Consider the following 19924-nt stretch of genomic DNA (forward strand, 5'->3'; position numbering starts at 1 on the left):
CACTGGGCACTACAGTGCTGGGCCCTACTACTGGGTACCAGACATGTACTGCACTGGGTACTGGGTACTACAGCACTACCGCCATATGGGACTATTAAAAGGCAAGTGACTTTTACTGATCACTCCCTGACTCTCTAGTTGACGAATCAATTTACGAATGGGGAGCAAGGAATCCCTGTTGGTGCTGTATTGCTGTCTGTGCATCGTTTCTGTAGCAATCAGTATCTGTTGCTCTTTTACCCATAGCAGCCCCACAACAGATGGATCTTCTGACAGGCCAAGCAAAACAGACAGCTGCTTAACACCTTCTGTGTCTACAGCAGCTATTCCAAAGGCCCATTGACACTCTTCGGGATCCCCTTCTGAGGTAATCAGTACCAAGTATACAGGGAGACCCTGGGCCAGTCACAACAGAGTGTTCTCTACTATCTAGCCGCACACTGTTGGCCCCGTTGTCCCAACTTCCAAGCAACCGGGTGACAATAGACTCTCTTGGGTGATGTAAAAAAGTCTTCTCTCAGACTTCAAATTTCATTTATTTTCAGAGATCGATCTGTAAGGGTGATGATGTCTTGCTCACCTCATATTCTTTCAGGACTTCTTGTTGCCCTCCTGGGCGTTGGTGACCATGACCTTCTTGAGGACCCCTCCCCTGGACTCAGGGATGCTTCGCCTGGATCTCGGAGCCACTCCTCTGGACCTCTTTCCTCATCTCTTGCAGTGTCTGCTTCCTCTACTTAGTCCTCATCCTCTTTCTTCTGTTCTAAGTGAGTTGAGATTCGTTTCATTTTCCGTCCTCTTACAGGTGCAGCTGACATCGATTCTGGTGCCTCCTATGGTTGATCAGGTTGGTCAGTGTGGATGCTTTCACTCTTCAGCTCGGCTCAGAGTCTGTTTTGTTCGATTATGAGGGTATTTAGTTCAGATTCAAGCATGACTCGATGAGCTTGAATGTTGCTTAGTTCAATTTGGAGGCTGAATATTGTGAACTGGTGGCCGTCTCACTCAGGTTGAAGTGCCTCCCGTTCGGACTTGAAGATGTCCCTCTCAGTCCAGAGGGCATCTCATTTGGACTGGAGGATGTCTTGTTCGGATTGGCAGGTGTCTCGCTTGGACCGAAGGGTATCTTGTTGAGATTGGAGACTGTCAAGATTGGATTATAGGGAGTCTCTCTCAATTCAGAGGGCATCTCTCTCAGTTCAAAGGGAATCCCGCTCGGATTGGAGGGAGTTTCTCTCGGACCAGAGGGTGTGTCACTTAGATTGAGAGTCTTTTTTCTTGTCTAGGACACTCTCTTGCTTAGCCTGGAGGTTCTCCCTCTCAGCTCGGAGTCTCTCCTGGATACTCTCCTTTTCAGCTTGGAGACTCTCTCACTCATTTTGTACTGTCTCCCTGAGACTCTTTCAGCTCTGAGACACTCTTTCAGCATGGAGATTCTCTCTCAATTTCAGAAACCCTCTTCCTCTCTGCGATAGTATTTAATGAAGCCTGATAAGCACTATAGAATCACAAAATCACAAAAGGGCCAGGATTGGAAGGGACCTCAAAGATCATGAATCTGCAACCCCCCTGACACAGGCAGGGCCACCAACCTTCCCACCTAATGCTAGACCAGGCTGCCCAGGGCCCCATCCAATCTGGCCTTGAACACCTCCAGGGACGGGGCATCCACAACCGCTCTGGGCAGCCTGTTCCAGCACGTCACCATTCTCTCTGTAAAGAACTTCCCCCTGACATCCAACCTAAATCTTCCCTCCCTCAACTTAAAACCATTTCCCCTTGTTCTGCAGTTATCTACCCTTTGAAAGAGTTGATTCCCCTCCTGTTTATAGGCTCCCTTTAGGTACTGAAAGGCTGCAATGAGGTCACCCCGCAGCCTTCTTTTCTCCAGGCTGTACAAGCCCAGCTCCCTCAGCCTGTCCTCATAGGGGAGGTGCTCCAGTCCCCTGATCATCTTTGTGGCTCTCCTCTGGACCCTCTCCAACAGCTCCCTGTCCTTTTGTATGGGGGGCTTCAGACCGGGACAAAGTACTCCAGATGGAGCCTCACAAGAGCAGAGTAGAGGGGAACAATCACCTCCCTGTCCCTGCTGGCCACCCCTCTCCTGATGGAGCCCAGGATACCATTTGCTTTCCAAGCTGCAAGGGCACACTGCTGGCTCATGTTAAGTTTTTCATCTATCAAGACCCCCAGGTCCTTCTCCACAGGGCTGCTCTCAAGGACCGCTCCTTCCAGTCTGTATGGATGCTTGGGATTCCTCCAGCCCAAGAGCAAAACCTTGCCCTTTACCCCCTTTGCCTGGGTTCACCCGGGCTGATGTTTCAAACCTGTTGAGGTTCCTCCGAATGGCATCCCTTCCTTCCACTGTGATAACCACAACACTCAGCAAGTTTGCTGATGACAGCAAGCTGAGGGTGCACTCGATTCCGTCATCGATGTCATTGATAAAGATGTTAAAGAGCACCGGTCCCAAGACAGACCCCTGGGGGACGCTGCTCCTTACCGGCCTCCACCTGGACATAGAGCCATTGATGACCACCCTCTGTCTGCAGCCTTTCAACCAGTTTCTTATCCACCAAGTGGTCCACCCATCAAATCCACATCCCTCCAGTTTGGAGATAAGGATGTGGTGGGGGACCATGTGAAAGGCCTTGCTCAAGTCCAGGTAAATGACACTGGTCGCCTTTCCCTTGTCCACCGATGCCATCACTCCATCATTAAAGGCCACCAGATTGGTCAAGCATGACATTCCCCTGGTGAAGCCGTGCTGGCTGTCTCAGATCACACGCTCATTCCTCATGTGATCAAGTCTGTCTTCCAGCAGGATCTGTTCTACGATCTTCCCAGGCACAGAGGTGAGACTCACCGGCCTGTAGTTCCTGGGGTCCTCCTTGCTCCCTTTCTTGTAAATGGGAGTGATGTGACCCTTCCTCCAGTCATCTGGGACCACACCTGACAGCCACGCCTTCTCAAATATGATGGAGAGTGGCTCGGCAACCACCTCAGCCAGCTCCTTCAGAACCCTGGGATGCACGCCATCCGGCCCCATAGACTTGTACACATTCAGTCTCATAAGGCGGTCTCGGACCTGCTCTGTCCTCACAGCAGGAGGGGATTTACCACCCCAGTCCCCACCCAAGGTGTAGGGATGCAGGGCTCAGGGACGTGAGAAATACTGGAATCCTGGCTGCCAGTGAAAACTGAGGCAAAGAACTCATTCAGTATCATCAGTTCAATGATACGAAGTTGGGAGGATTGGCTGACACACCCAAAGGCTGTGCTATCATTCGGTGAGAAAGAAACCAGATGAGGTTTAACAAAAGCAAATGTAGAGTCTTGCATCTGGGGAGGAATAATCGCATGCACCGGTACAGGTTGGCGGATGACCTGCTGGAGAGGAGCTCTGCAGAGAAGGACCTGGGTGGCCTGGATGACAGGTTGGCCATGAGCCAGCAGTGTGCCCTTGTGGCCAAGAGGGCCAACAGCATTCTGGGGTGCATTAAAAAGAGCGTGGGCAGCAGGTCAAGGGAAGTGATCCTCCCCCTCTACTCTGCCCTGGTAAGGCCTCATCTGGAGTACTGTGTCCAGTTCTGGGCTCCCCAGTACAAAAAAGACAGGGACCTCTTGGAAAGAGTCCAGCGGAGGGCCACAAAGATGGCGAAGGGCCTGGAGCGTCTCTGCTATGAGGAAAGGCTTAGTGAGCTGGGTTTGTTTAGCCTTGAGAAGAGAAGGCTGAGAGGAGACCTGATCCAGGTCTATAAATATCTAAGATGTGGGGGGCAGAGTGGCGAGGCCAGACTGTTTTCAGCGGTATGTGGAGACAGGACAAGGGGAAATGGCCGAAAACTGAAGCACAGGAAGTTCCGCACAAATGTGTGCAAGAACGTCTTTACGGTGAGGGTGACAGAGCACTGGAACAGGCTGCCTAGGGAGGTTGTGGAGTCTCCTTCTCTGGAGATATTCAAGACCCACCTGGATGCCTACTTGTGCGACCTGGTGTAGGGAACCTGCTTTGGCAGGGGAGTTAGACTCGATGATCTGTGGAGGTCCCTTCCAACCCCTACAATTCTGTGATTCTGTGATACCACAGCCTTCTCTTCATCCGCTGAAGCCAGTTCTCCTTTTACATTTACCAAAGGAGGTACACTCGCTTTGGCCTGTCTCTTCTGGCCAATGTACCTGTATAAAGTCTTCCTGCTGTTTTTCATGTTCCTCACTAAGTTCAGTTCCGCCTGCGCCTTGGCTTTCCTGATCCCACGTCTGCAAGTCCAGACAGCATCCCTCTATTCTTCCCAGGTGACACTCCCTTGTATCCAGAGCTTGTACGCACCTTTCTTCGCCCTCAGCACTCTCAGCAGTTCCTTGTTGAGCCATGCCAATTTCCTCCCTCCTCTGCCCGCTTTCTTATTCAGAGCGACGGAGAGCTCTTGTGCTCTCAGGAAGGCATCCTTGAAGAGAAGCTAGCTCTCCTCAACATCTTTGTTTTTAAAGACAGCATCCCAGGGGATCTTGGCCAACAGTCCATTGAATAGCTTAATTAGCCTGGCCACAAATCATTTGTGCCTTCTCAGATCTGCCAGAGCCACAACATCCCTGTCTCAAGTATCCTTTTAGGCTCTTGGTGTCTTTCGGGTGTTCTGGAGTGAAGTTCCATGACACCAGGTAGGTATTTCCTTCAGTGTTTTCAATCAATTATATATACATATAGCTCCATAGAGCAATGTATACTTAATTAAGGCCCAGTATATTTTGAGCATTAAAAAAGAAAAAGCAATCACATGCAGTCCCTTGAAAGGCAGTTTTACAAGTGCAAGCATTTTTTTTTTTTCTCTTTACAGAAACAAGGTAGCAGTGCTCAAAGTTTACAAATATCCCAGAATACTGGCAGCGCGCTTCAACTTCAAGCTCAAGTTTTTCAGCACAGAAATCTGAAGTGCTGATAAAGTTCCCTAATGAAGCTCCCTAATGAGAGCAGAGATTTTTTCTAAAAGCTGAAAAGCAGCGTTTCCCTGCATCCTCCACCAAGAATGTGGATGGTTTACGGGCTGGTTCAGCCCAGTTCAGTGACTAGAGCGATGGAGAGATTTTGTGAATTCATTCCTCTGGTGAAGGGAAACAGGGACCCCGAATAATTAAAAACAGTAGCAATGATCTGAGAAGAAACAAACTAAATAAGATATTGGAATGCAAGATAACACACTATAATACAATACAATTTGAACTGAAGCTAATAAATCAAATATGATGAGAGATCATGTGTCTGAGAAAGTTGAAGGCCTCACCATTTGCTGAGGTGAGATGCACAGTTGGGTTGAGCAGCAGGGAGGAGAGCCGAAAGAAAAGTGTCGTTAGATGACCTACCAAGGCCTTATATCTGTTCCTCCTGAGCAGGAATGATAACAGAAGGTGAACAGTCTTCTGGGAATGTAGTAGTTCTTTTCTTCTGGACAGGTGCCCTGAACTGGAGCATTAACATTTTAACTCCCAGTGCACTATATGATGTTATGATGTGGAATACTAATAATGAAAATTAATAAAACCATGACATCATGATAAGATGACGCGTCATTTTAAAATGCGGTGTAAGAACAGAGCTATCACATATGGGTTGAATCAAATTGACAGTGTACGGGGCGCCGATGCTATGGTCTGTGACCATATGGCGTAAATCTTGAAGGATGCTATACAATATAGCTTCCCACCGCAGTTCTTGGTTTGGGGCCACGGTAACAGGCAATGTCCTTAACATATCTGTGTCTCCAGCTTTCCTAGCCTCCCTCCAAATGAGCACCCATGTATCGTGTGGATCGGAGTCTCCTTCAGTGTCTATTGGGCCAGGATTAAAAAGGGATCGTTAGGGCCCTCAGGACGGGAGGCGCAAGCCTCCCCCGCAGTGGTGGTAACAAGAGGGTTGCTGGCACAGCAAGTGAGTCTGAGGCGGAGCCTGAGACTCCTTCATTCTCTGGTATACTGGGGTTGACCAACAATGGGCCCGCATGACTTTATAAAGCTTTGAAAATTTTTCTCCAGGTTTCATGCAACCCGGACGCCACCTTATCACCTTTAATGAATGTGCCCTTCAGTTTCACCCCAATCCCTTCCCTAGACTCTGGCTTGTAAACTGTCTGACTGGTGATGGAGGAATCGTTCCTGGGTGCCCATGCAAGTATTTGCCATAGATCAAGGAAGGCTACTGACGACCCCCGTTATTTAAGGATAGATTGAAAAGTAACTAGAATGTTTTTCTGTTCTGAGGTCATTTTGTTCCCTGTAGTGCACACCCTTACCTTCATCCAGCAAGAGGCCATCGGAGCGGTTAGGGGCGTGTTAACTAGATCAATCTATGCCCGTGACAGGGAGCAGTAGGCCCCTGGGCCCCGCCTGGCCCCACAAAATGGAAGGGAAAGGGAAAAGCGATAGGGAGATGGGAGATGGGCTCAAGGATGGAAAAAAAAAGCCAGCGGCAATAATCTATGGAGGAAAACTTAGTTTACTAACTATGATATCGGAATGCAAGATAACACAATATAATACAATCTAATTGAAATTAACACTAATAAATCAATTAAAATAGAAGAGGGAGAATCCCAAGACTGAGTCAAACCTGAAAAGCTTCGAATGGCTAGGAAAGCACCCTCCAGCACCCACTGCAAGACAGTAAGAGAGTGCCCCACCCGGAAGGGCCAGATCCCATGACTTCTGTGATGTATAGGAATAGGAACCTGGAATTTGAGTATTAATACTTTAACTCCCAGTGCACTACATGATGTTCCGATGTGGAATACTGAAAACCAAAAAACCCACCAAACCATGACAGGGTGATGAATCCTTGGGCTGCCGCATTTGTCTCAATGCATCCCTGTACAGGCTCTTCATGTTTGTCTCAACGTCTGCCACGTTTGTCTCAGTGCACTCCGGACCGGTCAGTCTGCAAGTCATGTCAAGTCCCTGTTCATGTCCCTGTTCAGGCACCAATTGTCACAAGACAGTAACATGACACATTGGTTTTAAGGAAGGAAGATTCCCTGCTTTATCTTCCTAAGCAAACTTATTATATTCTAACACAAGTATTCAGTACGTTTTAACGAACAGTCCATTGGCAAGAAAGCAAGCAAGTTCTCTAACAAGTCTTGGTATTGTAGATCCTGTTTGACAGACCTGATTTCATTCTATGACGAGGTGACCTGCTTAGAGGATGAAGGTAAGGCTGTCAATGTGGTCTACCTGGACTTCAGTAAAGCCTTTGACACTGTCCCACACAACACTCTTGTGGAAAAGCTGGCTGCCTGCAGCGTCTGATGCATGGACTCAGATGTGAACGATCCAAATCCTTTATTACAAGTTCTCACATCACATATAATTTCACAAGTTTTCTTGTTCAAGTGGCCTTAAAAGTATATGCAGGTCCATTCTCTGTTTTTATAGTATGTGGGAAGCTGACAGCAGCATAAGCAGATAACCAGTGTTTATGGGCTTGAGCCACTGTCAGCTAGAACTGTTTTTGTAAGGCTCTACTATGAGATGGAAAAATTGATGGGAGAGTTGCACTTGCTGAAATAATTGAGGGGTAGCAAAGGCTACTTTGGCTTGATCAGCTTTACGGTTGCCCTCAGTTATAGGACCAGGCAACGCAGTGTATGATCAAATATGCATGATAAAATAAGAAGGAGTACAATGAGAGAATAATATAAAACTCACTTGAGCTGTACAAACAAAGCAGGGTTGTTAACTTCCTTAAGAAAAGATCCTTCAGTCTGCTGAATGATACCTGCAACATACAGAAAGTCAATTATATATTGTTTTTGTTCTAAATAAATTTGAAAACCTTGAGCTACCATAGTGAGTTCTACAATTTGAGGTGATCCATCGACAACGTGTATGTCTGACTGCCATCATGTAGCAGTCACATGCCAGAGAACCACTGCTCGAAGTTTCTTGCTGCTGGCAGTGACTGGTCTGAGTGAGCTAGCCAGGCAGTTGCCAACTGATTTGGGACCGTATTTGTTGTAAGAGCGTGCAGTTTCAAACTCTTATTCTCGTTTCCCGGCAGACTGCATGGCTGTGCAGCAACAAAGAGTTTAGATCTGCATTCTCTTGCCCAGTGTAGCTCCTTCCCACATCAGGGACAGGGTCGAGCCGGAACAGGACATGTATTTTTATTTGCTCACTTAGGCTTTTTACAATCCTTTTGTCCATGAGCAGGTTCCCCACAATTCATTTTTTGAGCTGTCCCTGCACCCAGTCAGTACGCCAGCGTGTCTGCTAGCAAGGTCATTTTGCATCTTTTCGTGCCTACATCTTGACAGACTTTAATCATGTCAAGAATGGATGGATCTGCATTCTTTAAGGATTGTAGAACTTTTTGACAATCCGCATTTGCATTTCCTACTGCTAAGTGCTTAAGCAAAATATCCCACTTGTCTCTCTAGTGTATTTTGTAAACAGTCAAGAAACTTGAAGTAGGGCTCGGCAGAACCCCTGCTTAATTCATGTAAATGAGGCACTAGACCAAATAGGATCAGGTATCTGACAGATGGCACGCAACACCAGAGTCTTAATTTGTTGAAGGCATTGCCTATGCATCTGTGCCTGGTACTGAGGTGCTGCCCAGACCCGCTCCCCCATGAGTTACTCCATGCCCATAAGTGTGGGAACGTAAGAAAAAATTGCACAGAGCAGCAGCTGCGGAGCAAAATAAGCAGCATGAGAACCAAGGACACCTTCAGAAGAAGAAAGAACATCTCACGGCTCCGATTGGCTAAGCACCTGTGTGAACGGTTTAAAAGTGTTTTGCAGAATGCTCTGTTAATATGTATAAATAGAGTAGTGCTTAACAATAAAGCAGACTAATAGCTTTTAACCACATTAGTGTGCTGTTATGTCTCTAACACGTCCTGAAAGTCCAGAGATTTCCCCACACATATGGTTTAAGTTATTCAAATTATTCATAGCCTGTTCTCGGTATTCAGTCATAAATACAGTGTATTACATTGGAGACAGGATCGTTCGTAACAAAATTTTCCAGGCATGAGGGGTCATAACATAACTGTCACTGATTGCAAGCAACAGGTTATAGATAAAGGCAGACTGAATTCCATAATCTCTCACTGACTTCATTAGCTCCTTTACTGCCTCATAAGACAGGGATTCCCCCTGGGGAGGCTGATTTCCATGATACAACAGAGGAAAGGCAATGTATCAGCATCGCCCTGTGATGTTGCTTCTTTTCTGCACTGCTCTAAAGCACCGTAGTACCTTGTACAAAAATTTTTCTTTCCCGCTCCCTTCCGCTTATCGTCAGGAAGGAAAATGTTCGGTTCGTCTTCCCGATCTGCTGGACTAGAATCAAAAACTTCCTCTGGTTCCGGTCCGTCCTTGTCTTGTAGTTGGTTACAAAACCAAGTTACATGCAGGCTGCAGAGATGCAGCAGCAGCAGGCGACGTAGGCGAGGCGGAGGGCGGGAGCGTCTCGGCTCTTGACGGGGGCGGGGCGGAGAGCGGGAGCGCGGGGAGGGCTCGCGATTTCTCCCCGGACCGCGGGGTTCGGAGCCGCGGATCGAGTCCGGGCAGGGGCTGCTTTCCGCACCGAGGGGCAGCGGTGGGGGGGGAGGGAGAGTGATAGGGAATAGTCAGAAGAAATTCTTCCGTGTCGAATTTGTTTAAGCCCTTCCATTATTTGACGCCAAACAGGTAGAAGTTTAGCAGCCGTTCTGTCTTATAGTAATAGAAGCCTCCCAGAGTTCTGTGCCAATTTTGTCCCGAAGCTCCCCATCAAGAGAGAAGCCAGTTTTTGGAATTTCAAGGACATTTTTGCTCATCTATTTAAGAATACCAGCTAATGCTACTCTCCGTAGTTCAGTCGGGCGGTGCTGCCCGGGCTCGCTCAGCCTCGCCTTGATTTGCCCCATGCAGTGGATGCCATTTGCAGTGTCTGATGCACGGACTCAGTGAATGATCAAAATCCTTTATTGCAAGTTCTCAGATCGCTTATATACCTTCACAAGTTTTCTTTTTCTAGATTTCACATCCGCCCCTACAACTTTCCCATCCACCTTTAAATGTCAACAGAGCATTCTACAAACACTCCTCAACCGTTCATGCAGGCGCTTACCAGTCAGAGCTGCGAGCTGTTCCTTCTTCTAAAGGTGTCCTTGGTTCTCCTGCTGTTTATCTTGCTCCACAGCCGCTGCTCTGTACAGTCCTTCTTGTACTCCCACATTTTTCCAATTTCTACCAAGCCATACTGTACTGTCCCTTTGCTGGGCTATGTTCAGAGCCACACGCTGAGCCTGACATGGACTCAGTTTGATAGGCATAGTAAACACCAGAAAATATGATGCCAAATAACTCCTGGCACTTCATTTGGGAGGGATGCTGCTGCTTGCTTAGCATTTGAGCTGTGATACCTACGCAATGTTAAACACTTGGTGATTAGTATAATTAGTATTTTCTCATGAGGACAGTGTAGTTGTAGAAGGTAAATGTATTACCAGAATAGTAGAAGCTAAAATGCAGTTTTCTGATTTGTTTGTTTACTGTAGATACTTGCAAGTGGTGTTCCTGCACATTTATCTACAGAGATGAGCAGCTACAATGAACCAGAAAAAAAGAAGCAGCAGCTACAACAGTCAAACAGCAAGGTTGAATAGTTAATAAAGGTAGATGTGAATTACTTGTATTTACTTATTTTTCCCTATGGGCAAAATAATAGAAACATACTGTTTACTTTTAAATCCATTTTTTAATAATTTGTAAAACTCCTTCTGTTTTTACTATTTGTATGTGTGCAATAAGATAGGTTTTAAAACCAAATATGTCTGTAATTTTATTGTATGGATGAAAATAAGTACTTCTCCAAAATAACAATATTCATAGTATTTTTTTAAGTGGCATTATGGTTCGTTGTCATCTCAAAAAAGTAGACATCACAGAAGAGAGCACAGTATATATATATGTACCCCAATTTCATAAATTTCTTTTACTGGTACTGGAAGCTTTGAAGGATCACTTTACAAAGTTAAGTGGAACAGATTTTTGCTGTACAGTTACTCTTACCAAATCATGGCTTTTATGAGCAAGAAAAACACTCTTCCAACTGTTTCTTCTAAGTCAGCCTTCCCTATATACAATAATCCTGTGGTCCAGTGGACTGCTGCTAGTGAAGGGATAATATCCAATGTTTAAATGGAGAAAGAAAGAAAAAAAAAGGAAAATAAAAGCACAATAGTAAAACTCACAACTTTTTACTGCTAAGTCATTTCTGTATCCACCCATTGTTCACACAGTTTCTATCAATTATTTGTCATTTACAAAATATACTGCTTCAATCCTGATTCATCCAAGGAAGATGATCAAAGTATATCCCATTCAGAAGACAATAAGAACATATATACCAAAAACTGACATTAGGAATTCACTTCATAGACCAAAGCAACCTAGCAAAGTAAGCCTACCCCATGCTTGAGAAGAACAGTAACATATGGCAACTATACCCTTCTGCAAATAAGCACCAAAAAAGCCTACAGTGAGTGTCTTGAGCTGCTCGTAAAAGCTAGCAGTCAGTTTGCAATGAACAACCTGCATTCAGTTATGTCCATTAAAAAGGAACACCACCTCTGTAGGTGTGTGGTTAACAGTTTCAGCCATATACATCACCACGATTAAAAAGGCTGTCTCCTTTTAAAAATACTGGATAATTAGCAGCAAACAGTTTAGCTAAAAAAAAAAAAAAAAATCTTTTCTGTCTTCAGTACATTTTCTTAACCCTAGTAAGAATTAAAATTACTTGTTTCGGTTCTGAGGTGCTAAAGAACTATCTTCCAAGAGAGAAACTTTATAGGCTTATTATGCTCCTTCTGGGGAAAGTTCTCTTGCATTGCATTGGAGTGTAGGGATACGGGTGATTGTGCACTAAGGTGAAAAAATAAACCATGCCACCACAGAAATGGTGATCTTTGTCACAGACTTTAAAGCAAGCTAAGATCTGGACAGGTATATGTGGAAATACAAGAAAGCTGTGGAGCAAAATAAACAACGCGAGAAAGCAACGCTGAGAACCAAGGACATGTCCAGAAGAAGAGGAGAACAACGGTCAAGTAAGCTGTGTGATGGCCGCGTGGTGATGACCCTGACTGGAAGAGGAGAGTGCGGGTAGGAACTACTCATGGCTCTGAGTGGATAAGCGCCTGCGTGCTGAGCTACGGAGCATTTGTGGAAATGTTTTGTCCACGTGTGAACGCGGGTGGGAAAGTTACAAGAGAAGGTTTATGAATGTATGTAAGGGATGTGAGAACCTGCAGCAAATCGGTTTTGGATCGTTCGCCTCTGAGTCTGTGCCTCAGACGCAGCAAATGGCGCCGTGTGGAGCACAGCAAGCCGAGGCCGTGCCGCCCCACTGAGCGACGTTCTGCAGGACTGAAGGTGAGCAGGCGGGAACGATGGGGAGCTCGCTAACGAAGGGCGACAAGTAAATCTCTAAGGACTACGGAGAATTCTAGAGTTTCAGAATCAGCCTGTATCTACCTCAGCGTCAGCTGCTTTCCTTAAATGGATAAGCAGAGCTGTCCCTGAGTTTCCGATAACTGGGTTTTCTTTCGATGGGGATTCCGTCGGGACAAAACTGGCACAAAGCTCTGGGAGGCTTCTACTACTACAGACAAAACGGCCGCTAAGCTTTTACGATGTTTGGCACCAAACATCGGAATCGCTCAAACACATCCGACGACGAAGGACAAATCCTTCCCACTGTTCCCCATCGGCCTCTCCCCCATCCCCGCCGCTGCCCCTCAGCCCGTGTCGCGGCTCCTGCCTGGACTCGATCTGCCGTTCCTACCTCACCCCCGCCCGGGGAGAAGGACGATCGCGATCCGCTCCCGCCCACTGCCCCCTCCGGTCTCTCGCCGCGCCGCTCCTGCCCTCCGCCCCGCCGCCGTCAAGAGCCGTGACGCTCCCGCCTTCCGCACCCCCCCCGTCGCCCGCCGTAACGCTGCCGTCCTCCGCCCCCCCCCACGCCGAGCCCTACTTCAAGTTCCTTGACCACTTACAACATACACTAGAGAGACAAGTGGAAAATCAAGCCGCGCGGGATATTTTGCTTAAGTACTTAGCAGTAGGAAATGCAAATGCAGATTGTCAAAAAGTTCTACAATCCTTAAAGAATGCAGATCCATCCATTCTTGACATGATTAAAATCTGTCAAGATGTAGGCACAAAAAGATGCAAAATGACCTTGCTAGCAGACACGCTGGCGTACTGACTAGGTGCAGGGACAGCTCAAAAAATGAATTGTGGGGAACCTGCTCATGGACAAAAGGACTGTAAAAAGCCTAAGTGAGCAAATAAAAATACGTGTCCTGTTCCGGCTCGACCCTGTCCCTGATGTGGGAGGGAGCTACATTGGGCAAGAGAATGCAGATCTAAACTCTTTGTTGCTGCACAGCCATGCAGTCTGCCGGGAAACGAGAATAAGAGTTTGAAACTGCACGCTCTTACAACAAATACGGTCCCAAATTGGTCAGAGCCACTGCCTGGCCTGCTCAGTCAGACCAGCCACCACCAGCAGTGCTGGAGTGGATTTGGCCACCGCCCAGTCAGTGACACTGACTGATCACACTGTGACTCTCATTCCAACAGGTGTAACAGGCCCCCTTGGGGACAGGCGTAGTGCCCTTTTATTAGGATGTCCTTCTGCTACACGGATGGGACTTTTGTTTTACCAGGAGTTACAGATGCTGACTACAATGAGGAGATTAAGATAATGGCATGGATGCCTTTTCCCTTGCTTTATTCCCAAATGCTAGAAAATAGCACAAGTTCCTTTTCATTCTATGGCTGAACCTGGCACTGGGGACCGAACTGGTGGATTTGGGAGCACAGACAAACCTGCCGTGTTATGGACTACACAAATGTGAAGAGACAAGCCATTACCATGCTTAGTAAAAGGACAGCAGTTTTTAGGCCTGGTGGACCTTACCATCATTAAGTCAAGTGAATGGCGGAAAGTGGAGGCTTTTAAATAACCTGTGCGCTGTCAGCACACTAATTGAGCCTGTGGGGGGGGCAACTGCAGCCTGGTCTTCCTTTGCCTTCAATGTTACCTTTGAATTGGCCTATAGTAGTCATTAATTTAAAAGACTGTGATTTTTTTACCATTGGACTTCATCCAAAAGATGCACCATGATTTGATTTTTCAGTTCCTTCCATCAATCAACAAAGCCCTGCTCAGCCGTATCATTGCACTGTTTTACTACAAGGAATGCTTAATAGTCCAACAATATGTCAATTGACTGTAGAAAAAGCATTATAACCACTATGAAAAGCTAGGCCTCACATCCTTATTTATCATTACATGAACGATAGATTAATAGCAGCAGAACAAGAAGAAGGTCTAAAGGATGCTTTACTGCTTGTCCAGCAGGCAGTCCATTCTGTTGGTTTCCAGATAGGTGAAGAAAAGGTGCAACTCAGTTCTCCATGGAAATATTTAGGATGGAAAATTACATCTGATATCATTCAACTGCTAATCCTCAAAATAATACCTCATGTACAGACATTAAATGATCTGAAAAATCATTAGGAGCCATCAAATGGTTGTGACTGCTTCTGGGTATTACTATGCAAGAGCTACACCCTCTATTCCAGCTACTCAAAAGAGACCCAGATATAACCTCTAAAAGACAATTAACACCAAAAGCACTACAATGTTTAGACTCTGCAGTAACATGATTGCGACATTGGTATAGCCATTGTGTTTGTTTATCACTTCCAGTATCTCTTATAAAAATATCAAACTCCTATCAACAATCTAGGTTGTTATGTCAGTGGGATACCTCAAGAAAAGATTCTCTCATCATCCTGAAATGGATATTCTTACCACATACATTTTCAAAAATCATTACATTACGTGTGGAGATGTTTGCAATACTAATACAGTGAGGTTGACATTGCCTACAAATGTAGATTGCATCTACATACCCACTACTAAAATAGACATAATTAGATGCTTGCGCATTCACTCATTTTACAAAATGCTATGGCTGACTATACTGGACAAATCTCCAGTCATCAGTTACTGCATAATTTGAGTGATCTATCCCTTACTACAAAGATTTTACTTGCACATGTTCCAGTACCTAATGCTGTTACTGTATTTACAGATGGCTCGAGCAAGACACCCTGAGCAGTGATTCTCTGCATGCAGCTGCTACACAATGGCAGTCAGACGTGCATATCATGGACGGGTCAAGTTGTTGAACTTGCTGCAGTGGCTCGAGCTTTTCAAATTTTTGTGGAACAAAGGCTTAATATAATAACTTGACACTTAGTATGTTCAAGGTATCATTTAGCAGATTGAAGGATCTTTTCTAAGGAAGTTAACAACCTTGTTTGCACAGCTCAAGTGGATTTTACATCATGTCTCTCACCATACTCTTCCTTATTTTATTATGCATATTCAATCACACACTGCGTTGTCTGGTTCTATAACTGAGGACAGCTGTAAAGCTGATCAAGCCACAGTCGCCTCTACCTCTCAATTATTTTGGCAAGCGCAACTCTCCCATCCATTTTTCCATCAGAATAGGAGAGTCATACACAATTCCAATTGATAGTGGATCACGCTTGTAATATTATTCTTATGTGCCCAGACTGCTAAGCAATTGTCCTTTTGCCTCAAATAGGGACAAATCCCCGTGGCACAAGTTAGTGTCAGAAGTTAGCAGCACAACACAGGGTTCTTGTGCAAGGAAGATTCCCTCCTTTATTTTCCTAAGCAAACTTTTAATATTCTAACACACGCATTCTGTACATTTCCACTAACAAACCATTGGCTAGAAAGCAAGCAAGTTCCATAACAAGTCTTCATTACAGCAGAGAGCTTATCTTATAATGTAGCTACAAAACATTTCTGTTTATTCTGTCCATCTCTGTTTCCCAGCGTCTTATTATTAGTAAGTCGACATTCGATGAGGTTGAGCCAACCTCTCCTTCTCCCACATCCCCCCCCTTCTTTGCTAATGAAAATAGCGTGATTTAAAGCATCTTGTATCATTTTCTGAACACACTGCAGTAAGCAAGGAATGCAAATTAAAACACAGAGAAAAGCAGTAAGACAAACTAACCCTATTTTTAACAGAATCTGTATCCACACTCCCAGGCTTCCAAAGAGGCCTCCAAATGTATCCAACCTGTCATAACCTGTAATTTCTTAACTCCATTCTGCAAATTTTTAGTGCTTTTAAGTATTCATTTCAAATGATCTGGCAAGTTCATATCATGCATGCCACCAAAATCCTGACACCCATGACCTCGAGCTAACAGCAAGAAGTCTAAAGCAGCATGATTCTGTAGCGTAGCATGTTGTACTGAGACTATATCTAGTAGCAGTCCACTTAGAACCAAGGAAGTAGCATTCATTTGCTTGACCAGCCAGCATGCAAGTTTATTAAGTGTGCTCAATGCTTTAGCTGGTGCAACACCTAGGGCTAAAAAGGATGCTGCTATTATTCCCCCAGGGTTCCAAAATTCTACATTATCTTTACACTCTGATTGAAAAGCATGTACAGTTCACTTCAGGCGCTTTCGGTGGTGAGTAATCATGGCAATAATAGGTATTAGTAAAGTTAGTCTTCCCAGACTGCATGGACCTCATTTGATGTGAGAGGGGATATCAGACCATGCCCTATCCCCACAAATGAGAAAAACTCCTGCTGGCAAACCAAGCAGATGGTTGCTAGATCTTAAGATGTTAGGTGAGGTATAATTACACCAAGTAGAGTGATTTCTATAAGCAGCTAAACTAGAATTAACACACTGAACTAATGATTGATTCTTTCTACTATAGTTAAAATACAAACAGTAATCCATTTTAACTGAACCCAACAGTTCCAGTTCCTGTGGTTCAAGATTGCACTGTTGCAGATGGGGTACCCATCCATCCCATCTGTCAACGCTCATACTAAGTGCCATCCCAAGAACAGAGCTTGGGATGGGCCATTTGTCTAGAGGTTGTCCCACTAAGCATGTCGAGAACGGGTTCCCTGGTGACGCGGTTGACAAACAAGATGTGGCTTGTCCTGTCTTGTTGGCGAGGTTGACCCATATGTTCTGTTTTGGTTGAGCTGGAATCCAAACCGCTGATGAAAGTGCGGTGATCATGTTACAGCAGATGACAAAAGGGATGGCCGTACTTATCATGCTGGTACCCATCTCAGACCTGTTCCTGTTGAAACACAAGCATAACCTCGACCCCAAGTTATCAACAAATAGGGTCCTTCCCATTGGTTAGAGCTCAGATTTTTTTACCACAACCTGTGCTTTTACTTTGACAGGAGTTGAGGTATTACAGCCAAAATGCTTGTAATTTGGAGGGTTGTCTGTTGTTCAGCGATTTAGAAAATTGAGAATATAGCAGGCTTTAGCTACTCTTTCCTGAGGGGTCCATCTTTTTGTTTTTGAAGCTTGGCCTTTGAGGTACCATGGGCTCACTGGATAATAGCTTGGAGATTGGGGTATGCCTGTCATGTGTTGAATACCCCACTGCTGAAAGAAGGAGCGGGTAGTATGTGCTACATACCCTGGCCTGTTGTCTGTTTTAATCGTTCGAGCAACCCCAAGAGCTGCAAAGGCCAGTAAGAAGTGTTTACAGACATTTTTTGCCTTTTCTCCTGTATGCACAGATGCGAAAACACAGGTAGAGAAATTATCAATAGAAATGTGAACATAATGAAGCTTCCCAAATTCTGGTATGTGTCTAACATCTGTCTGCCAAAGTTCTAAGGAGCTCAATCCTCGAGGATTAACTCCTACAGAGGGTGCTGGTGCAACAGTTTGACAGTCTGGACAGGACAGTATGATTTATCTGGCCTGATCCATGGTCACTTGAAAGGCACGCTGTAATGCCTTTGCATTTTGATGGTAAAAATCATGAGATAACCATGGTTGGGCAAACTGATTAGGGACAACAAATGCTCCCACCAGTTTGTCCACCTGTGCATTACCCTCAGAAATAGGGCCTGGCAGAGAGGTGTGAGAGTGAACATGCTGAATTAAGATAGATTCCGAGTGATGCTCTAGAAACCATTTTAAGCACAAAAGAAGCACAAACAATTGTGTTTTAGTTGTCTCCTTTACATAAGAATACTCCAGTCTGTCGTGGCTTTATGATTTTTGGTTATCAGTATTCCACAACATAATATCATGTAGTACACTGGGAGTTAAACTGTTAATACTCCAGTTCTGGGCACTTATCCAGAAGAGAAGAAGAACTACATACCCCAGAGGACTTTGAGGTTAGAGAGGAGATATAACCCGTGGCAAGGTCACCTGATGAGCCCTTCTTCGTCAGGCTCTCCTCCCTGCTGCTCAGCCAGACTATGCATCTCACCTCAGTGTTATGGTGAGACTTATCCACCTTTCAGACACTCTCTCTCATTATATTTTACTTATTAGCTTTGATTCTAATTATATTGTATTATCTTGCATTCTGTGTGTTATCTTGCATTCTGATACCATAATTAGTAAATTAGTTTGTTTCTCCTCAGATTGTTGCTGCTGCTTTTAATTATTTTGGGGTCCCCTGTTTCCCTTTTCTGGAGGTGTGGATTTTGCAAATTTCCTCCACCCAACGGAAATGGGCTGAACCAGCCTGTAAACCCTTAACATTCTTGGTGGAGAATGCAGACAAATGCGGTTTTTTAGCTTTTTAGAACAAATCTCTCTGTTCTCAGAGACCTTTGTTGGGAAAGTTTATATATTTCAGGTGCTCACTGAAAATTTGACCTTGAAAGTCCAGGCAGACTGCCAGTAGTCTGGGATATTTATAAACTTTGAGCACTGATATGTAAAGAGAAAAAAAAATGATTCCACTTTCTCTTTTAAACCTGTTTGAAGAGGGAGCTTCTAGTTTTACAGAACTTGTGATTTTTAAACAGGTTCCAAGTCTCTCCCTTGAATCCTTTATGCAGTTTTTGAATGCTCATCCAGTGATCATGGTGTCAGTCTCCTTGAATGTACTGTTCATCATTTCATTCAGTATTTGTATTTGTCATATTTTGAAGAAGCCTTCCCCAAAAGCAGACAATACTGAGTGGCAGAGAGGAGTGTGTGGAGAGGCTTAGGAGAGTCTTTAGAGAGATGGCGTGGGAGTCTTTAGAGAGATGGACATCTTCAGTATCATGGAACTTCACTCCAGAACACCTGAAAGACACCAAAAGCCTAAAAGGATATTTCAGACAGGGATGTTGTGGCTCAGGCAGATCTGAGAAGGCACAGATGATTTGTGGCCTGGCTAATGCTTATTGGGCCTCATTCAATACTATCCCAGAGAGGGAGAGAGTTTCTGAAATAGAGGGTCTCTGTGCTCATGTTGCTCATGTTGCTCGGAACATCACTCTTGTGGTTAAGCCCTCCAATTATTATTCATTACTGGTTTTCAACACTGGAAATGAAGAGGTAGGCAAAAGAATTTATCGGGTGATCAAAAGGGACTTCAGCGGTCTGGGAAGACTTCTGAAGGGATTGGGAGCATAAGTTGTGTTCTCCTCTGTCCTCTCAGTTGGTGACTGGGATCCGCACAAAAGGAGGAGGGTGGATGTGCTGAATGAATGGCTTTGCGAATGGAGTCACTCTCAGGGCTTTGGGTACTATGGCTTGGGATGCAGCCTTGAGAAAGGGGGAATGCTGACGGTGGATGGGAGCAACTGACTTGCCGGTGGTTTACGGCCTGGTTTGGCCCAGTTCCTTGACTAGTGGGGCAGAGGAATCCACAGATCAGCGCCTCCAGAAAGGGGAAACGCGAATAATTAAAAACAGCAGCAACGATCTGGGGAGAAACAAACTAATTTACTAAACATAGTATTGAAATGCAAGATAACACATAATAACACATACAGTATAATTAGAATTGAAATGAATAAATCAAATATAA

General features: G+C 45.0%; 1 protein-coding gene and 1 long non-coding RNA gene across 6 annotated transcripts in view; one reads left to right on the forward strand and one right to left on the reverse strand.

Moving 5' to 3' along the window:
• Positions 1 to 11061, forward strand: part of DIS3 (DIS3 exosome endoribonuclease and 3'-5' exoribonuclease) — a 39286-nt gene extending 28225 nt beyond the window's left edge. The window contains exon 21 of one of the 3 annotated variants that reach the window (XM_090130902.1): positions 10542 to 11061. In XM_090130902.1, coding sequence (XP_089987028.1) covers positions 10542 to 10649 — 108 coding nt within the window. In that variant the 3' untranslated portion in view covers positions 10650 to 11061. Of the gene's footprint in view, positions 1 to 7142; positions 7161 to 10541 lie in introns of those variants that run through there. The other 2 variants (XM_031605982.2, XM_090130898.1) reach the window with 2 other exon arrangements.
• LOC116237258 (uncharacterized) lies at positions 6606 to 12916 on the reverse strand. Of its 3 annotated transcripts, none has more exons than XR_004168715.2 (5): positions 12833 to 12916; positions 11056 to 11152; positions 7699 to 7768; positions 6805 to 6960; positions 6606 to 6722 (listed from the first exon to the last, which is right to left on the reverse strand). It is a non-coding gene; the product is annotated as an uncharacterized LOC116237258 (long non-coding RNA). The 3 variants fall into 3 exon arrangements; XR_016461516.1 differs by having other exon boundaries at positions 11056 to 11155; positions 12833 to 12909; XR_016461517.1 differs by lacking the exon at positions 11056 to 11152 and adding an exon at positions 9256 to 9576 and having other exon boundaries at positions 12833 to 12887.
• Between the last annotated feature and the right edge of the window lie 7008 nt (positions 12917 to 19924).

Source organism: Phasianus colchicus, chromosome 1 (assembly GCF_987193195.1).
Source record: "Phasianus colchicus chromosome 1, bPhaCol1.hap1.1, whole genome shotgun sequence".
NCBI lineage: Eukaryota > Metazoa > Chordata > Aves > Galliformes > Phasianidae > Phasianus > Phasianus colchicus.